We start from the raw sequence: 19,586 nt of genomic DNA, 5'->3' as shown, positions 1-19,586 counted from the left end.
TGGTCTTGCTGGGGTTAAGTTAAAGCTTGTTCTTCCCCATCCAGATCCCTACAACCTCCAGACATTGGGAAAGAACTAAGACAACATCTCGTGATTGGCCGGGACACAGATGTACAACTGAGGATCTTCAGGAAACTGATAACACCTAACCCTGTGCTGAGAGATGATCTCACCCAGTGGCTTCATGTAGATGTTAAACAAAAGCGGAGGGAGAGTGCAACCTTGAGGCACCCCATGAAGTAGTCATCATTTTGGCATCATTGTGGTTAGGAATTGTCACTATGAAAGACAAGTGTTATATGTGCATGCCATATCCCCTTTGGGAGATCCAATCCGAAGCACTGTAGAACCCAAGAAACAGAAGCTGATTTCTGTCCCACGTCAGAGACCCAAGAGATCACCTACGCTATTGGATTTCCAGTAGCAAAAGAATCATCTTTTTTTTTCTCACACAGAAACTAAAAAATGAACCTGGTCTAACTCTACCTCTTGACCTAGTCTCACAAAGGGCGAGTCCTCAGGATATAGTTAGAAAATTGCTAGTTAAAGTCACCTTTCTTGGACCATTGAAATGCAATCAAAGCCAACAAATCAGATCTGAAGAGTCATCTGCATCTGACTCTCCAAAATCCTTAGCTCTCAGGAATGACACTCCATACACACACACACACACACACACACACACACAGAGACAGAGAGACAGAGGTGATATAGTACTTCCTGTCAGGATTCTAGTACATGTCACAAAAGATCTAAGAATCATGGTCTGTGAAGAATTCTTTTAAATGTCAGAGCTCTGAATTAAAAGTCTCCTCCTTGACTGATTCATTGTATGTTGTGACAACTTGATAATCCCATTACAGCCAGTAAATGCAGGTGCATGTTCTATCTCCTTGCCCCATGTTACACATCTCCTTCATCAAACTCAACAGTTTCCCTGTGTTTAAGCATGAGGGCAAATGCAGAACATTCAATCGATACTGCCAAAACATGAAACCATGTTTGTTGGTTTGGAATTCTGGTTAATGTTAACTAGAAAGGATGGCCAGTCAATACATACATGTCATGCCTATGCACAGAGGAACCACATTGAATGGGAGTCAGTTCTACACACCCTAGTTTAAAAAGGGCGTTGATAAACTGGAGGAAGTCCAGAGAAGGACTACCAAGATAGTGAAAAGACTGGAAACCAAGTCCTACAAGGAATGGTTCAAAGACCTACTGTGGGTGTGTTTAGCTTTGTAGGTATGTTTAGCAGAAAAGAAGGTTGAGTGGAGACATGATAGCTGTCTTCAAATACCTTAAGGGCCGTCACGTTGCAGAGGGTTTGGACTTATTCTCACTTGCTCCAGAGGGTAAGACTAGAACAAATAGGATGAAATGTTAAGGATGTAGATACAGATTAGATATTAGGAAGAGCTTCTTGACAGTGAGAGCTGTAAATCAACGGAATAGGTTACCGCATGGAGTAGTTTCTTCCCCTTTGGTGGAAGTTTTCAAACAGAGGCTATTGGGGATGGTGTAGTGAATCCTGCAGTGTGCACAGGGTTGAATATGACCTCTTAAACCTCACCCAACTCTATGATTCTAAGGGGGGGGCAGCGAGTTCATTCATTCACATTAGCTGCAATCACACATAATTTGCTAAGCCCTCTGTGGGTTGGGTTTTGGTTAAGCATCCCTGAACCAAGCTAATTGTGGTTTGTTCAGTAAACAATTATTAGAGCATTGCTTAGCATGTAACAGCCCGAGCAGAAAGCAGCGAGAGTGGCATAATGTGAATTAGCCCAGAAGATGCAAGCCAGCTTTGACCTGTGATTGGAAGCCGGCTTTTTGGTATGAAGAAAGTTGGACAGGGAATGGCACAGTCGCGTGATATGGATGAAGTCTCTAGTGAACGGGTCCAACTAAAAATGTGGAGTCCTTGGAGTTCTCTGAGCTTGATTGTTTTCTTGCAAACGTTTCATTACCTGGCTAGCTGGGTAATGAAACGTTTGCAAGAAAACAACCAAGCTCAGAGAACCCCAAGGACTCCACAGTTCAACCCTGAGCTATGTGATTTCACTTCGATTGGTACCAACTAAAAATGCAAGTGGTTTTCTTCTAGATCAGTGTTTTTCAACCTCAGCAACTTGAAGATGGGTGGACTTCAACTCCCAGAACCCCCCAGCCAGTCCACTCATCTTCAAGTTGCTGAGGTTGAGAAACATTCTACATCCAGGCAGCCAAGAAGGCTGGCTTTTCCTCACCAAACCAAACTTGGCATGATTGTCCTGCTACACTTACACACTCAGCAGGGGTGCCATCAAGAGCACACCAAGAAAGCCAGTGACAGGATTTTCCCGCATATAATCCTTCTGATGACGCAGGTAGTTCCAGGAAGTAGATGTAAACAGAGCGGGGACGGGTTAAGGATTAGAGATGATTTACGTGGGCCGTTTGTCAAAATCTGAACCCTGCCTTGGTCAGACTGACAGCCTGTTTCCAGGATCTCATTGTGCTGGGCAAGAGGGCGAAAAGATCAGATGGGAGAGTGGTTTGTGCTTGTTCAGCTGTGCAAAGGACAGGAAAAGCGCTCATGAACTGTCTGTAAGATCTTAATGCAACTGCACTGTTATTTGGTTGGTGACTGCTTTAAGGATTGGGAGGCACGTGACAATTGTGGGCCTGCCAGCCGTGAAACATTGTTCGGAGACTGACCTGGAACCCCTGCACAGCCCAAGAATATTCTGTCTATATAGAAGTCTCATTAAAAAGATTTGCAATTCTGGTCAGTGACCGTAATAAAAATATTCATTCACTGTATTAAAAATATTGTATGATTGTTTGTGATTTGACATGAAGCAAAGCCACCTGTTATGCCTTAGATTTGTATGTAAACCAGGCCACACTGGCTTGTGTTCCCATAACCCACTGAACTACGATTGGCAAAACTCGCTTAAGGAATCAATGAATCAATCAAATCTTTATTAAGGTCAAAGACCAGCATAAGGAGGGTGGGGTACAGTCAACTAAAAAGCATAGAAAACATATCAGAGTCTAAATCCTCCTCCTCCTCCTCCTGTGACAATACCTTTAACACCATCAAACAATCACATCTGCCTATCCCAGGTCCTTGGGAAGGACTCGATAGGTGGATAAAAATGCCAGATCCAGTAGAAACATCTGACTGGCTGTGCAACCAACAACAGTAACAAAAAATACCCTTAACACCATCAAACAACATCCAGTCAAAACATCTGGCTGACTGGGTGACCAACAATAATTATAAAAAGCTAAAAGATATAAAACAGAAAGCATATATCTAAAAGGAATCTAAAAGGAGGGGAAGGAGCATTAGATGGGTGTGGGGGAGCATAAAGGTTAGTATATGGCAGACTATAGCTATCCAATTACAGAGCACTCTAGTATGACGAACTAGATGCTCATTAAGACTAGTTTATGGCACAGATCATCATCTGACGAATTTTAATTGCTATTGCGCAGAACCTGGCAACGTTATATGTTGTAGCAGGGTTGGTATCTGAAAGCAGCAGGGAGGTGTAGAATTGTCCTGCGCACCCTGGATATTTATGCAGTAATGGTGAGATAAGGCTGGCGTGAATGTCTCTGTAGTAAGGCCCTGGAGAAGCACATGATCTGTTGTTTGTGTGCGTCCAGAGTCACAGGGGCCTTGTCTCTCCAAGTAAGGGATCTTCCTCTATTGGCCTTCAAGGACAGCTGAGGGAAGGGCATGGCATTGTGCCTGAGCAAAGGTCTTCTGGTGGTCAGGTACTTTGTGTTTAGAGGCAGAGTACTTGTTGGATTCACTGGCAAGACAGGATGGGGACCTGGCTACATCCAGTTGGCCCTCTGGGTCTGCTACATGCTGTTCAATGAGTGCTTTGGCCTGGCCCTATCCTATGCTGAGTAGAAGACCTGGAGAGAAGCCCAAGGGTGAGATTTTAGTTGCCACTGCCTGTTTCCGTGTGGACCGAAAATCATCCCTCATAGTTAATGGGGCAAGGCCAAGGGGAAAAAAGGAGAGTCTGAGCCAACAGTTGAGTATGGTGACCCACACTCTAGCCTCCACTTTCATGAGGCCTGTCTCTCGTCTCAGGGTGGCATCAGAGACACATTTTGGGACTTGAAGGGCCGATCTTAGAAACTTGGATTATACAAATTCTAATGGTGCCAAATTGGAGAAGGGGCCCAACTGGGCACCAGAAAGAAGTGGTACTATTGGCTTGGCTTCAAATAGTTTGAGTGCTGCAGGAATATAGTGGCCACCTCTTGTCTTGAGGAGTGTGAGGATGGCAGATAAGCTTCTCTGTCCATTTTCAGCAACATAGTCCCTGTGGGATTTCCTACTGCTGGCAGAATGAAGGACTATTCTCAGGTATTAGAAACAGGAGATCAATCTTGTGGCCATCTATGCTCCAGGAGTGGCCTTTGGGCCTTTTGGCAAATACCATGATTTTAGTTTTCTGATAATTGAGTTCTAGCTGGTCTTCCTTGCAGAACTGTGTTAGTGCTCTCTTAAGGCCAACAGGTGTTTTTGAAAGTGTTGCTGCATCGTGTGTATAGAGTAGAACAGAGATGTGTCTTCCAGCAAGTTTTCGGCTGTCTCCTCAACATGATGACCCACTGTAGCACTGATATAGAAATGGAACAAGAGTGGGGCCAATATGCAGCCTTGGTTGACACCTTTTTCAGTTCCAATGGTGCTGTGAGATGGCCCCACTTAAGGAATAAGCAAAAGTGATTGGAGAGGTCCAAACCAGTATTAGGTTAGCCAAGTTCCAGTAATCACTGGGCTTCCAGCCAGCATGAGCTAAGAGTGCAAAGACTGGTCATGCAGTTCATATATAGGTTTACAAAGAATTAAAGATGAATATGTGCATAGTTGAGAGCCAGTTTGGTGCCATGGCGAAGGCACCAGGCTAGAAACCAGGAGACCGTGAGTTCTAGTCCCACCTTAGACGTGAAGCCAGCTGGGTGACTTTGGGCCAGTCTCTCTCTCTTGGCCTTAAGAAGAAGACAAAGTCAAGGCACTTCTAAAAATGTTGCCAAGAAAAATGCAGGAGTCAAGACTGATTTGAAGTTACAGCCCATCCACCCCCCTCCCCAACCCCAAAGCACAGTTGATCTTTCTCAGAAAATTACTGTAGTTTACAACTAGATCTGGAATGCATATGGTGGTTCTAGAGGAATTTGGTGCCTCCCCCTGTCCCAAACAAGAACATTCCTCTTAGTGGGCACTTAGTTTACCGAAGACACAGATGGCATGCGAATTGCCATGTGTTGTTATGTTAACACTTTGACCCTCAACCCATGGGGGGGAAAGGGGAAGCTGTAAACACATTTGTCATCTGCATCCTTGAAGAAGTTACATTTATGAAGACACACAGTTCCTAAATCAAAGCCATTCCCAGTCCAGGGAGGAGATACACCTAAGAAAGTCAGTTTCGAATTTATAGAAGGAAATTGCAGCAATTCATTGGGATTTACCTCGTATTAAACAGTGAGATGAGACAGAGAGAGAAATAAATCCAGAGGCTCACTAATACAAGTTACCGAACTAATGCTAATCCTGTAAATGCATTAGAAAGACAAGATGAACTAAATTAAAAAGTCACAAAAGGCTCAGCTTTGCCTCCACAACTAAACATTGTAGCTGGACTCAGTGCACAGACCCAGATCATCGGTTCCAGTTCAATGTATTGTGTGAACCCAGAAAACAGGGTTAATACACAGAGCGATTGAAACCGATTGCTGGAATCAGGAAATAAATATCTTTTTTTTTTTAAATAGTAATGTATGGCTGTGAGAGCTGGACCATAAAGAAGGCTGAGCGCCGAAGAATTGATGCCTTTGAACTGTGGTGCTGGAGAAGACTCTTAAGAGTCCCCTGGACTGCTAGGAGGTCAAACCAGTCAATCTTAAAGGAAATCAATCCTGATTGCTAATTGGAAAGATCGATAATGAAGCTCAAGCTCAGATACTTTGGTCACCTAATGCGAAGAGAGGAGTCTTTGGAAAAGACCCTGATGCTGGGAAAGATTGAAGGCAAAAGGAGAAGAGGACGGCAGAGGATGAGATGGTTAGATAGCATCACTGAAGGAAAGAGCATGAAACTGAGCAAACTCAGGGAGGCAGTGAAGGACAGGAAGGCCTGGCGCAATATGGTTCATGGTGTCACGAAGAGTTGGACACGACTTAACGACTGAACAACAAAAATCTAGGCTGTCAAGTCTGTCAATGGACAAGAGAAAAAAAGAAGCAGATAATTTACAATACACAAAAGTTTGAATGACTATGGTTGTGAAAGCAGTCCATTTTTTTTTTAAGAAAAAAAAACAAGACTCTCAAAAAGCCGGACAATGCTTGATTTTAAGGCTATGCCTGCTGGACGGAGGCCTGAAGGACAAAAAGGAGGACGTGTCCTCCTTTTGCTGAATGTCTCTTAACCCTAGGCTTGTCTAAGCAATCACGCTTTAAAGAAATCTTGGTGTAGTTCAGAGTCTGAAGGAAACAACTGTGTTAGCATCATCTGGATTTTCTTCCTGGGCCCTCAAACACCACCTGACAGGGCAGGGAAATATTATTTTTGCTGGCACCAGAGACAGTCAAATCTATGTCCATTTTAACATGGTTCTGATGGTTTAAGCTCTTTTATCTTTTTACAGTCTGGTTCATAGACTGATGGTGCCCAGACAACTCCTGTTTTAGGGCAGTGTCAAAGTAGAGGAGAAAGAGTACACCCTAAGATGGCAACCTCAGTCTTCTACAAAAGGTCTGATTCCCAAAATTATCTCCTAAAGCTGCTGGACTCTTCTTTGCCAACTCAAGAAGCCATGGAGGACCACAGAGAGAGACAGAAAAGAGGTCTCAGCCATTTCTCCCCATTCAGTTTGGATCCCATAGAGTAAAACTCATCCCACATCTGATGAGTCCCAATGGGATGAAAGTGCTCCTATGGTGCCTCCTGGTGGTCCATGTAAATGAAAACACCACACAGAATATCGAGTGTGTAAAAATGGAGAAAATCCTCTCCCTCCAAGAAGGGGTGTGGAAGTCACAAAGAACCCCACAATGGAGGCATGACATAATATAACATCTGTATCCCTGTTCTGAGAGTTTATGTGAAGGCGGACTGTAGATGCCATTCAGAAAGCATCTATATTTCACCTCCTGCAGCTGCTGAGCACCAGGACCTGGAGAGCTCCAAAGCTAATGCATTGTAGATAGTCATCTAAAGCACAAAGCTTCATGAGCTCAATTCCCAGGAGAGGCTTTGAACCCCATAAAATAACACCTGGCTACCCACATCTGAGGAGTCCCAATAGGATGGGCTTGTGGGGACTCCTGGTGGTCAATGCAACCTCCTTCAGAAGTTTCCTTCAAGTTGACCTTGAGTCCTGGTGACTTGGTAGAAGAGCCCATGTAACTTTCTTGGCAACAGTATAGAAGTAGTTGGCCACTCCCCTTTTCTAACACTTTTTAAAATCTTCCCAGCCTATCTCCCAGCCCTGGGATTTCCTAGCAGTAGCATGTGCAAGCACGACCCAAACTTAGCTGAGATCAGCTGGGTGCCGCCTCCTACTCTGTACTGAAGGCACCTCCGCCTTCTGGTCCCTTCTCCGAGTGGATCACCTTTTGAAGGAGAGGCCCTTTCTTACAGCTTTGCTGGGAAGAGTGCAATTTCTTGCTTTACTCCATTAGGATGCAAAAGTGGAGGCGACACACATAAAATCATACACTGAGTACCATGCAACATATTCCACCCCAGTTAGCAAAGTGCAATTGCTGTGCTCACCTGACACTCAGTGCCCAAATAAATCAATCATTTTTTCAGATAATAAGATGGCTGTGTTCATACAACAGGCTCAAACAATGGTTGAGTCTGCCATCAACAAATAATCCAACCCAATCAATTGTGCTTTAAGAGCCCAACCGCAGAGTGGGAAGGGACTGGCTGATTAGGATCCAGGATGAGCAGAAAGTAGATTGATTGATTGATTGATTGATTGATTGATTGATCAAACTTGTATGCCACCCATCTCATTATACAAGTGACTCCAGATCTGGATTTAGGGTCCATCGATAGATGATTTTGAACAGATGACTGAGGATTTCTGACCAAATGGTTGTATCACACATGGTGCAAAACTAAGCTACAATTTAATCTAATCTAATCTGATAATTTTGTGTCAGACTGAGTAGTAGTTTCTATTTGCTTTTGTTTGAACTTCTTTTCTGTTAATGAAGGGTATGTATGTCCTCTGCACTCTCATAGGCTGTTCTTTTAAATAAGCGTATTTGTTTGGCTTGATTTATTTTAATTCTAAATATCATTTACTGGTCACTTATTAAGTTGTGGACTAATTTTATTGGGTGGACTTTAGTAACTCTTGTTCTTTTTCTTTTGATTCGTACTCTGCCTCGACAGGGAAGGGTAATAAATAAATACTATCATTATTCATCTCCCCAAATGCCCCATGGGCAGAAAGACAGAGTAATTATCAAAACAGTTCAAAGAGTACGGAGAGATCACGGGTTCTTTTTAAAAACAAAGTAGATTCTGCAAGGCTGAAATTCTAGTCAGTCTTTCCCCAACCTGGTAACTTCTACATATGTTGAACCCCTAAAGCAGTGTTTTTCAAACTTGGCCACTTGGGTCATCATGTTGAGGAGACAGCTGAAAACTTGCTGGAAGACACATCTCTGTTCTACTCTATACAGACGATGCAGCAACACTTTCAAAAACACCTGTTGGCCTTAAGAGAGCACTGAGAGCACTTTCCCACATGCTGGCTGGGGAATTCTGGGAGTTGAAGTCCACACATCTTAAAGTGGCCAAGTTTGAAAAACACTGCCCCAAAGCCTTAGCCTTAGCCAATGCATCTGGACAGCACCGGGTTGAGAAGGATTGACAATTCCTCCTCCTGCTTACTTCAAGATGCACTAACATCCCCACGGAGAACAAATGATTGCAGGGTAAAATGAATTCTATAGAAGAAAGTGGTCTACAACAGGAACAGGCAACTTTCAATTTTGCTAGCCATTTCTGGTGGCCATTTCTGGTGGCCTCCCCGCTGCCAAGATGAGATTGTCCAGATTTTGTGGTGACTCGCCAAATAACCAAGCAAAGTTTGCTTCCACTTTTCAGCAAACAAACAATAGCCACGTATCCCACACACGTATACATGTTTTAAAAACACATGTAATGACCCAAATATGAAGAAAAAGGAGATTTTAAAAAATCTTCGCTTTCCAGCTCTTGTCCACCAAAATAACTTCAATTTGAACAGGGCAACTCTAGCTTCAGAAAATTGCCTGTTTCGGGAGTGTGACAGTAGTGAGGACAAACCTGGGCAGTGCCCATCAGCATGTTACAAACCCATCTATGGATCATTGGGGTTGGGACAGCAAGCATTCTGGGAAATTCAGCAACTTTCTCATTGTCCTTGTTGATATTTTATGACTTCTGCTGCTTCTATGTTGTTGTTGTTCAGTCGTTAAGTCATGTCCGACTCTTCATGACCCCATGAACCATATTGCGCCAGGCCTTCCTGTCCTTCACTGCCTCCCTGAGTTTGCCCAGTTTCATGCTCTTTCCTTCAGTGATGCTATCTAACCACCTCATCCTCTGCCGTCCCCTTCTCCTTTTGCCTTCAATCTTTCCCAGCATCAAGGTCTTTTCCAAAGAGTCCTCTCTTCGCATTAGGTGACCAAAGTATCTGAGCTTGAGCGTCATTATCAATCCTTCCAATGAGCAGTCAGGGTTGATTTCCTTTAAGATTGACTGGTTTGACCTCCTAGCAGTCCAGGGGACTCTCAAGAGTCTTCTCCAGCACCACAGTTCAAAGGCATCAATTCTTCGGCACTCAGCCTTCTTTATGGTCCAGCTCTCACAGCCATACATTACTACTGGGAAAACCATACTTTGATTATGCAGATCTTTGTCAGCATAGTGTTGTCTCTGCTTTTTAATATGCTATCTAGGTTTGCCATAGCTTTCCTCCCAAGGAGCAAGCGTCTTTTAATTTCATGGCTGCAGTCTCCATCTGTGGTGATCTTGGAGCCCAAATAAATGAAGTCTGTTACTGCTCCATTTCTACCTCTTCTATTTGCTGCTTCTGTACTGTTATTAATATTGACTTTCAAGAACAAGGCAACAGTTCTAAGACCAGGAAGCCTTTAGAACCTCAATACCTGCCTGGATCCACCAACCTATTTGTCTGTCTTCCTAAATCCAACCTGATGCTATGAGCAACCTTGGGCAACTATGCCTAACTCCTGCACTAACTTTCTCACAATGCTTTAAGACATTGCCACTACGGGTCATAGTGAGAAATGGAAATGTTTGTTCAGTCCAGTGATCCAGGGCTATTTCCCTCCAGGTAAACTTTCTGGGGAGTTACAGGTCATATAGTCTCCAAGAGTTGCTTGCAAATAGCTCCTGGTGACATCATCTTCATGGCCTCATCCACATAATTTTCTTGGGAGTAATAGTGTTTTGTCATTTTCCTCTTTTTTTTTCCTTCTGACTTCCTAGTCTAGCCTAATCGATTATGTGCCATCAAGTCATTGTTGACTCCTAGCAACTGCAGAGATAGATTTTCTCCATGAGGATCTGTCCCTAACCTGGTCCTTCAGATCTTCCAAGAGTGCCCCCATCACCATATACTGAGTCCATCCCCCTTGCTGCTGGTCCTTCTCCTCTCCTCTTTCCTTCCACCTTTCTCAGCATCAGAGCCTTCTCCAGAGAGCTGGGTCTTTGCATAAGGTGTCCAAACTAGGATAATTTGACCCCAGCCCTTTGTGTCTTGAGTGAGAACTCCGGGTAGATTTTTTTGATGATCCACTGATTTGTTTTCGTGGCTGTCCACAGTATTATCAGGCGTGTAGCCTACAGCTTTGGAATTCCTAAGCGGCAGACTTAAAGAGCTTGAACTCAGTGCCCCTTAAGGGATGCCTGGAATGGTTTATGGTTTGACAGGCCAAAGAGAGGCCTCCTCTCTGGTGTTAGCATCATTAAAGATAGGAGAGTGTTGATCTGGAGGCCATTCCCAGTAATTGATACTCCACATTCTTGGAATGAAAGGATCAAACAGTCCTCTGTTTCTCTCTTCCCCTGCTGTCTTCTTTCTTGAATGCAGAGTATTTGAACAGATGCCCAGCTCTCTCAGGGGAAACAGACCCAGGTTGGTTTTTCAACAAGAAAAACAACTTTTATTGAAACTTCTGCCTGGCTTACATATCCCCAACATCTTTGTAGGTTTTGTAGTAGGTTGTTGTTTTCTCTCCTTCTTTCTCTTTCTAATACAGACAGTCCCATACTTATGAACTTTCGAGTTGAGAACTTTCAATGATACGAACAAGATGGACCTGGAAGTCGGGAGAAGGCAGGAAAGGGTTAGTTTCTGGCATGATGCAAACTAACCCTTTCCCACTTTCTCCCACCTTCTGGGAAGTTGGAGGTTGGAGTTGGAATTCCTGGAAAGGGTTAGTTTACTGGGTGAGGCAGGAGAGGTTGTAGTGGCTCCCTGGGCAAAGGGACAAGCTGATGGGGCATGGCACACTCTGTCACCATCCTGCCTCGTCTGGCAATGGAGTGTGCCGCGCCCCACCAGTTCATCCCTCTGCGCTCTCCACAATCTGTGTGCTATCGCTCCTCACATTGGCAGCAGAAGACAGGGCTTCTCTGCCTACTCTTCTTCTTTTTTTTTTTTTTAAACTTTTTACAGTACTTTTTACTTGGACTTACGAACAAAGCGGACTTACGGACAGCTTCTTGGAACGTAACCTGTTCGTAAGTAGGGGACTGTCTGTATGCACATTCCAGAAATCCACTCCAGTTTTAAGTGTTGGTTTGAGTGCCTCCAAAGCAACACCCTTTCCTTTTCATGCTCAGATCAAGCTGCATTGGCTATGAAATAGCATAACGCATGTGGCTAATTATTATTAGTCACACCCTCGTATATATAAGGGATTCACCCTGACCCGTTCAGGATGTGGCATTGCTGTTTTTGCTGTTTTATTGTGGGTAGTTTTTGTACCAGAGTTCAAGAAAGATGTTGCCGAACTAACCCGTTTAAATTGTTATATGTATGTTATAAATGCATATTCACCAGGACATTTCCTCTTAAGAAAAGACACTCAGCAAAGAGGAGAGTAAAGATCATTTTATATCCAGCTTTTCTTCTTGCCTCCCAGGGCAATGAACTACCTGCAGTGAGTCCAGTGAATTATATTTTTATATTTTAATTGGATTGTATTAATATATACCGTACAGTACATCTATTTTCCTAGTTGGCTGTTTTGGAAGAAATTATAGTCTGAAAGCTCTGATATAAATAATAATCATTACTAGTCGCAGAGGAATGTAATAACATAGATAATCAGGAAGTAAAGCTATGATGAGGAAGAAATCACTCTTGTATATATGCAGTGTTCTTAGACCTCATTCCACGAGGTGATTACAGGTAACCATCAAACTTCTGGGATGAGTGTTTCAAGAAAGGGGTGTGGGAAAAGAAAAATGTCTCTCCTACAGCAAGAACTCAGGAGGCATCCAATGAAGCAGATTTCAACAGACCTGGAAAGGAGAGCTGTAAGACAATGAAGAAACTTGTGGAGCTCATTCCCACATGATGTGAAGATAGCTACTTAAAGCCAAACCAGCATCTAACTTAGTGAGCTCTCACTTAAAGAAGATACCTACTGTCCTAGGCTTCTCCAGAGCAGCTCCCTGTAACAACTGTTTTTTTGCTCCTCAGCTCCCTTCCTCCCCCTAAAGATGTGCTTTACCCTGTCATGCAGATCAACAGCATCTTTTCCACTGGGAACTAAGCCAGCATTGCCAGGTTAGATAAGCCAAGATGCAACTTCCAAATACGCTGCTGGATGAGATGAAGGACTGAGGGCAGATGGGCAATTCCCAGTCAGCCTGAATGCAGGCAGACCCCCAGCTTGCAGAAGGATGCTTTAGTAGATCCATCCATCCATCCATCCATCCATCCATCCATCCATCCATCCATCCATCATCTCAGTCCTAAATGGCCTTAATTAGAATTTAGCTGATGGTTCTTGGATCACTGCTCTCTTGAAGAGATAATTAAGAAAGACCTTCCTCAACAATTAATGAAGGGACCCAGCTCACTTTGCTTTTCACAACATGCTGGGAATTACGGGACTTGAAGTCCAATACTAGACATGCTGGGAATTACGGGACTTGAAGTCCAATACTTCTAGAGGGTATGAGCTTGGGGACAGCCGAGATCAATTTTCTGAGTTTTGCTTCCTGCTTATACAGAAACAGGAGATTGAAACATAATCCAGGACAATTCTTCTTATTTGCTTTGTCGCATTTCCTTGTTCTGCCCTCTCCCTTCCCTCCACCTTGGCGGGCTGCGCCCTCCTGGCCAAACATACCAGTCGGTTTCCCTGGATTCTTCCCCTCCCCCTGTCCATCACCCGAAGTACAGGACACCCAGCCCCGTTGCCCAAAGAGGGGACCGAAGTTAAACATCCAAGCTACTTCAGAACAGTCTGTTTAAGATTCACTCATTTGAGAAGCATTTGAAAGGTGCATTTTAAAATACATTTGACGAAACTAAGCATATTCATTCCAACACTAAGAGAAACAGTTTGGAGGGATTCACCAATGATAACAGAAATGGGATCAGGAGGTGTTTGAAAAATCACCAAGAGCCATTTACAGGGGTGTCTTGGGGGGGGGGTCTAAAGAGTCACAACACATGTAAAAAAGGGGCACTTATAGTTGTGACGACTATCTTGATGTTTGCAACCTGACGCTCCTTGAGTGATTGCCAATTATTTTTGGATCTATTTATTTTCCATTTATTATTGTGATTTTGTAATTGTCATTGATTTGAATTGTTTTGTAAACCACCCAGAGTCGTTCAACGAGATGGGCGGTGACGAATTCGATATAGAAATAAATAAAAATAAACAAACCTCTTCACTGTGCCTATTCTTGGCCATTAAAGTTAGTAAAATGTGTCAAGGCATCCATTTTCCCAAGAGGGAGCTTATTTGAAATTTAAGTCACCTCCAACTCATTCAAGCAACTTTATGACCATGTGCCTCTTCAGTTAGAGAAAACAGGCCTTGATTTGAAGGGCCCCCATTTCAACGCAGTGCCTGCATGACAATTCTCCATGATTAACTTAACCATAGTTTACCCAACCCAATTGAACCCAATTTCCTGCACTGGAAAAACACACTGAACTATAAATTAGCCACCCAGGCTGGGTTTCAAAGAACACATGGTGAAAAGCAACGGGCTGGTTCGTCTTTCAGTGTGTCAGGTCAACCCTGCTGGAGTTTGGTGCATGACAGGAAGGAAGAGCAAAACATACAAAATACAAACGATACAAGTATGTGGATATACATGCATGTGTGCATCTGGGCAGATATGTAAGATATGTAAATATAATAAAGTTCAGTCATGTTTACTCTGTCTTGGGGGATGATACCTTTCCATGGGCGAAGACAGAAATGCTCACAGAGCTCAATTGAATGTAGGGAATTGCCTTAGTCCTGGAATCTGAGCCATGATCGATCCAGCCCTGGGCCATTTCATCTCATGGCTGTAACCCTCCACGAAGTTGGGGAAAGTCCCCCCCCCCACACACCCACACACATTCCTTGTAACAGGAGAAAGTTGTTCCTGAAAATCTCAGAGTTTAAAGCTTGAGCCTTTTCCTGTAAAGCAGGAAGGTTTTAACTTCCAACTATTTCACATCTTCTGAGGCATGTTGAGCAGGCAGCCCTGAGGCTGTGATTCGTGTGTGACCTGCTGTGTGTGTCTGTGTGTGTGTGTGTGTGCCTGTGCGTGTATAATATATATTAATTAGAGAGCTGGGCAGAATAATCTTTAGGTGTCTGGGCTGAAGTAGGTGGCACAATGATGCCAAGTGCTCAGGGCCAATATTTACTTTTTTGTGAGTTTAAGGAAAGAAAGTTGAGTTTATCCATTTTTAAAATAAAAATGTATGTTCAAAAAGTATGTTAATTGTATTTTAAAGCACAAACTCTCTTTTCTTTCTTTCTTTCTTTCTTTCTCTCTCTCTCTCTCTCTCTCTCTTTCTTTCTTTCTTTCTTTCTTTCTTTCTTTCTTTCTTTCTTTCTTTCTTTCTCTCCTTCCTTCCTTCCTTCCTCTCTCTCTCTCTTTCCCTTATTGCCTGATTCAGAAAATCAGGGAACCCCATTATTTTCAGAAGGGGCACCCAGTGGCCACAGAGAATGGAATCAGGCAACCCAAGAACACCTGCAAAGAGGATTCAAAAAAGTCAAGTTCATGCCCAGGATGGCTTGTTTGAAGCCATGCCCCCCTCCTTTTATGTGTGTCAGACATGTGCAAAGGCCATAAAAAGGGGACGGGGCTTCAATCATACCACCATTCTTTTTTGACTCCACCCCCCCATGGCTGCCCTGACACGACCTATATGAAATCCTGTGGCCTTGGGTTGGCCAACTTTGTTTCCTGGAAAAAAATAAGTGTGAGATTTATTTCATTCCCCACAAGATTACAGGTCTAATTTTAGACAGAGCACAAACGGTAATAAAGAATAAATTCAAAATAAACATGCAGCACTGTTTCTTGACCCTGACCAAGACACTGACAGAACATTATAAAAGTAAATTATTAACCCAATTTGATAGCTAACTCCTTCTATATTATGCCCCTCAATTTGTCAAGAGCAGCTCCTCCTTCCTGGTGACTTTCATTTTTACATCACGCAGTCACAGACTTCCTGGTTTCTTGTATCAATCTACTTTCTATGGCAAAAGACCTTCAAAGAGATTGCACCACACTTGTAATTCTTAGTACAATCAGAGTGTCAACAAGATCAGATCTTGGAGTTGTTTGCCAACACATGACAGATATTTTTTCCCATCCTTCAATAAAAGTTACTTGGTCAATTTACATAAAGGGATGCTGAAACGGAAGAATTTGCGATATCTAGGATTAGTGAAATGTTCAGACTTACCTACCTCAACAGGGAAGTATCTTTGCTGGGGAAATATCTTTGTTGTGTATAAAACCTAGTAACCACACAGCCACAGTTTTTGAAATCATGGGGCTGTTAGGGAAGGAATTTTGAGTAGATGACCCAGGGTCCCACCTAACAGAATGAGCTAAAAGACTGGGTGATCACATTTTTAAAAAAGTGATACTGAAGGAGCCCCCATCTTAGAAAGACCACTCAGTCTTGACTCAGAGAATCAACTAACTGCATGAAAAGATAGGTATCTGCAATGGGAGAGGGCAAAAAAGTCAAGATGGTGGCTGCAACTGCACAGTTCAAACCCTGTTCCTCTTTAACATACATGATGCATGTAAAAAGAGGTGTGGATTTGATCACACCACAGCCACTATCTTGACTTTTTTGACCTTTTTGGACATCCAGTTTGATATATCTGGCATAATATCCCATAATATGCTAAGATGCATCATGCAATTTCTTTAGTTTTTGCTCAGTGAGTTGTGTGAACCCAGATAATTGGGTTTGGGAACAAACCATCATTGATCATCATTTGATAGTCTAGAATGACGGGTGAACTGAAACTCAGAGATGAACTCTGACGCTGTGCCTCATGTAATTGGGCTTAAAGGGAGCCTCGCTTACTGATATAGTCTTAGGAGTCAGTTCAATGAACAGTTTAGCCCTGGGTATTTCATTCTGCCTGACAGAAGGGGCCCAAACGTGGGTGGAGGATCCTTTCCTGCTAAAAGCAGAGAAGATGCCATTCGAAATCCTTCTGCAAACCAACTTTATGTTCTGCTACGATGTCATTTGCCTTCTCACTGCGAAGCGGGTAGGGAATTATGAATATAGAGAGCCAGGTTGGTGCCATGGTGAAGACACCAGGCTAGAAACCGGGAGACCTTGAGTTCTACTCCTGCCTCGGGCATGAAGCCAGCTGGGTGACTTTGGGCCAATCCTTCTCGCTCAGCCCTAGGAAGAAGAAGAAGGTGGCCAAGGCAAACCAATTCCCCAATCTTGCCAAGAAAACTGCAGGGACTTGTCCAGGCAGTCGCCAGGCATCAAGACTGACTCAAAGGCACCAAAAAAGGAAGGAAGGAAGGAAGGAAGGAAGGAAGGAAGGAAGGAAGGAAGGAAGGAAGGAAGGAAGGAAGGAAGGAAGGAAGGAAGGAAGGATCTCTCTCCCTCCCATGGAATCTTCTTTTCCACACACCCCCGAACCCTAGTTAGGAACTCAGCGAAGCATCCAGGAAACGCATCCATTTATTCCACAGGTTATGCTTGTCACCATTTCTCCTGATGTAGCTAGATTCTCTTTTTCTGCCCCTTGAGAACAGTCTACAGTTCTGGCCACTGGTCCTTATTACCAACCAGCCCAGAGGTTTAGAGAAGGGCAAGGAGGAGGCAACTGGAAACGAAGCCTTAGAACGACAGGCTTTGCGAACCTCAGCCTTGGGAAGCCTCCGAAGAAGAGATGAAGGTCAGTTTTCCAAACATCCGGACCAGTTGTTTGGAAAAGGGAAAAGAAATTCAACAGTGGACCCAGAATGCTGATGGGCTGCCTGATCCTGGATGTGTCTAATCTGTGTTTCGCAACCTTAGCAACTTTAAGATGTGTGGACTTCAACTCCCAGAATTCCCCAGCCAGCAAGGGCTGGCTGGGGAATTCTGGGAGTTGAAGTCCACACATCTTAAAGTTGCTAAGGTTGAGAAACACTGGTCTAAGGAGACATCAGCTAGCCATTTTTCTGGCACTATGATTCTAGCAGACTGTCTAGAGCCTGGCGGAAAAGAGCCGGAATAGAATTGGTTCAAGCGAGTTCAAAATAATCATCCAGTTACCAGCTCAGACCGAGTTCGGGTTCACCCTTTCCCGTCTAACCCAGCCGAATCCCAAAGTTTCCAACCAGCAGAGCCAGGAATTACCGCGCCCAAGAACGCAGAGGCAACGCGAGCGAGCGACCGGCCGTCACTTTTCCGAACGTCAAACTTTTTGCTTTAAAACACAATTAAAAAAAAATCCTTCCAACCCCCCGGTGGCAGAGACCCCCGCCGCTCCCTCCTGCCCCGCCCCTCCTCCTGCCCCCATGGCCGACATCGCCCCCGGGTGGTAGGAGAAGCCTGCGAAAGGCAGGCGAGCGCGGGAAGGTCGCCTTTGCTCCCGCCGCCGGACTTTCCAGCCGCTGGACGCCCGAGAGCCGCGATCAGCCCGCAGGGACTCACCGTACTGGCTGGAAGAGTCGTCGGCGTCCGTCTTTTTGCCCCCCATGTCGAGGCGGCCGAGAAGGCGGCTCCCGCCGGCGCTGCGGAGCCCCAAGTGATGGAAGGCGGCGGGCGGGCGGGCGAGTCTCGGAACGGGGCGATTCTGAGCTGGAACCTGTTGCCTGGCAGTGCTGCCCCCGCCCGCGCTGACATCACCGCCGCCCTGCCTCGCGCCGAGCCCCACACCTGCTGGCCGCGCTCACCTGCCGCTCGCCTCGGCCACGCCCCCTGCCGGCCAGCGGGGGGCCGTCGCGCCGGCCCGGGCGCTTTAACCCGCGCTGCGCCGGCGCCTCTCCTCGCCTTGCAGCGACCGCCCCCAACTCCGGCCAGGACGCAGCGGCTTGACCCTTCGGGGCGTGCCGAAGAAGGGAGGACTTCGGGGCAACTTTGATCCGTCCGCGGAAAGTGCGCGGGCCGGGCCGGGCAGGGGTTCACGATGCCCCCGGGGTTGGTTTCATCGCGGTTGAGCGCCTCGGAGAAATCGCCCCGAGCCGGGCTGGGCTCGAACTACACGAACAGCCAGATGATCAGCCGGCGGGAGGCAGGAATGCAGTTTGGGAGCGGCTATTATCGTGGAAAACTAACCTGTAGCTTGCAGGATGGGTGTGTGAGCAAACCATGGTTGACTGGGTTCTCACATTAAGCTGTAAACTGTGGTTTGCAAATCTAGTTGCCACGCAAGCTAAGCCACCAAAGGTAAATAATGTATTTTGATTAGCTGGGGGGACCAGCCATGATGTAGGAGGGATACAGTAAGAATCCAGAAACTAAAATATAGGTCCCCAAGTCCTCCCTTTGTCAACTATATATGTGTGTGTCCGTCTTGATGCCTGGACTTGCCTAGACAAGGCCCTGTGGTTTTCTTGGCAAGGTTTCACGCCAGAGGTAGGACTAGAGCTTACGGTTTACCTAGTTTCTGAATCCAGTGTCTTTAATCCCTGCACCAAATGGGCTCTCCTGTTTTACTTTACTTGTGAGCAAAAAAGCAGGTCTGTGAAAATGCTCGGCAGAGAAGCGGAGGAACGAGAGAGACTACTTAGCACAAGCAGTTAACTGCTCGGTTAATATGGCTACCGTGCCACAAGGCTTGCTTAGATGTGAATTAATGCCTTAACCCCGAGGCATTGCCAGAAAGAAACAGAGTGAACCTACACCATTAATTTTTGCACAGAAGGAAGGAATTTGACAACTGGGGCTCCTGCCAGTGAAAAAAAGCTGGTATACTTAATGAAAACTTTCCTTCTGGGCCACATAAAAGAATACAGAGCATGGAGGACCTCTCCAGGAGTTTCCAATCCCACCTTCTTATGAAAGACAGTTGCA

General features: G+C 44.8%; 1 protein-coding gene across 2 annotated transcripts in view; it reads right to left on the bottom strand.

The window, feature by feature from the left end:
* Window positions 1–18,437, bottom strand: part of SLC44A4 (solute carrier family 44 member 4) — a 53,157-nt gene extending 34,720 nt beyond the window's left edge. For both annotated transcript variants that reach the window (XM_088128704.1, XM_088128705.1), the window contains exon 1: window positions 18,225–18,437. In XM_088128704.1, the coding sequence (XP_087984830.1) occupies window positions 18,225–18,270 (46 nt within the window). In that variant the 5' untranslated portion in view covers window positions 18,271–18,437. The remainder of the gene's footprint in view (window positions 1–18,224) is intronic.
* Window positions 18,438–19,586: the final 1,149 nt, after the last annotated feature.

The sequence above is a fragment of the Python bivittatus genome, unplaced genomic scaffold, assembly GCF_059951505.1.
Source record: "Python bivittatus isolate LINGU-HERP-01145 unplaced genomic scaffold, Pbiv_v1 ctg000800_np1212, whole genome shotgun sequence".
Taxonomy (NCBI): Eukaryota; Metazoa; Chordata; class Lepidosauria; order Squamata; family Pythonidae; genus Python; species Python bivittatus.
The sequence above is the reverse complement of the archived record's forward strand: the minus strand, read 5'-3'. Positions and strand labels throughout refer to the sequence as shown.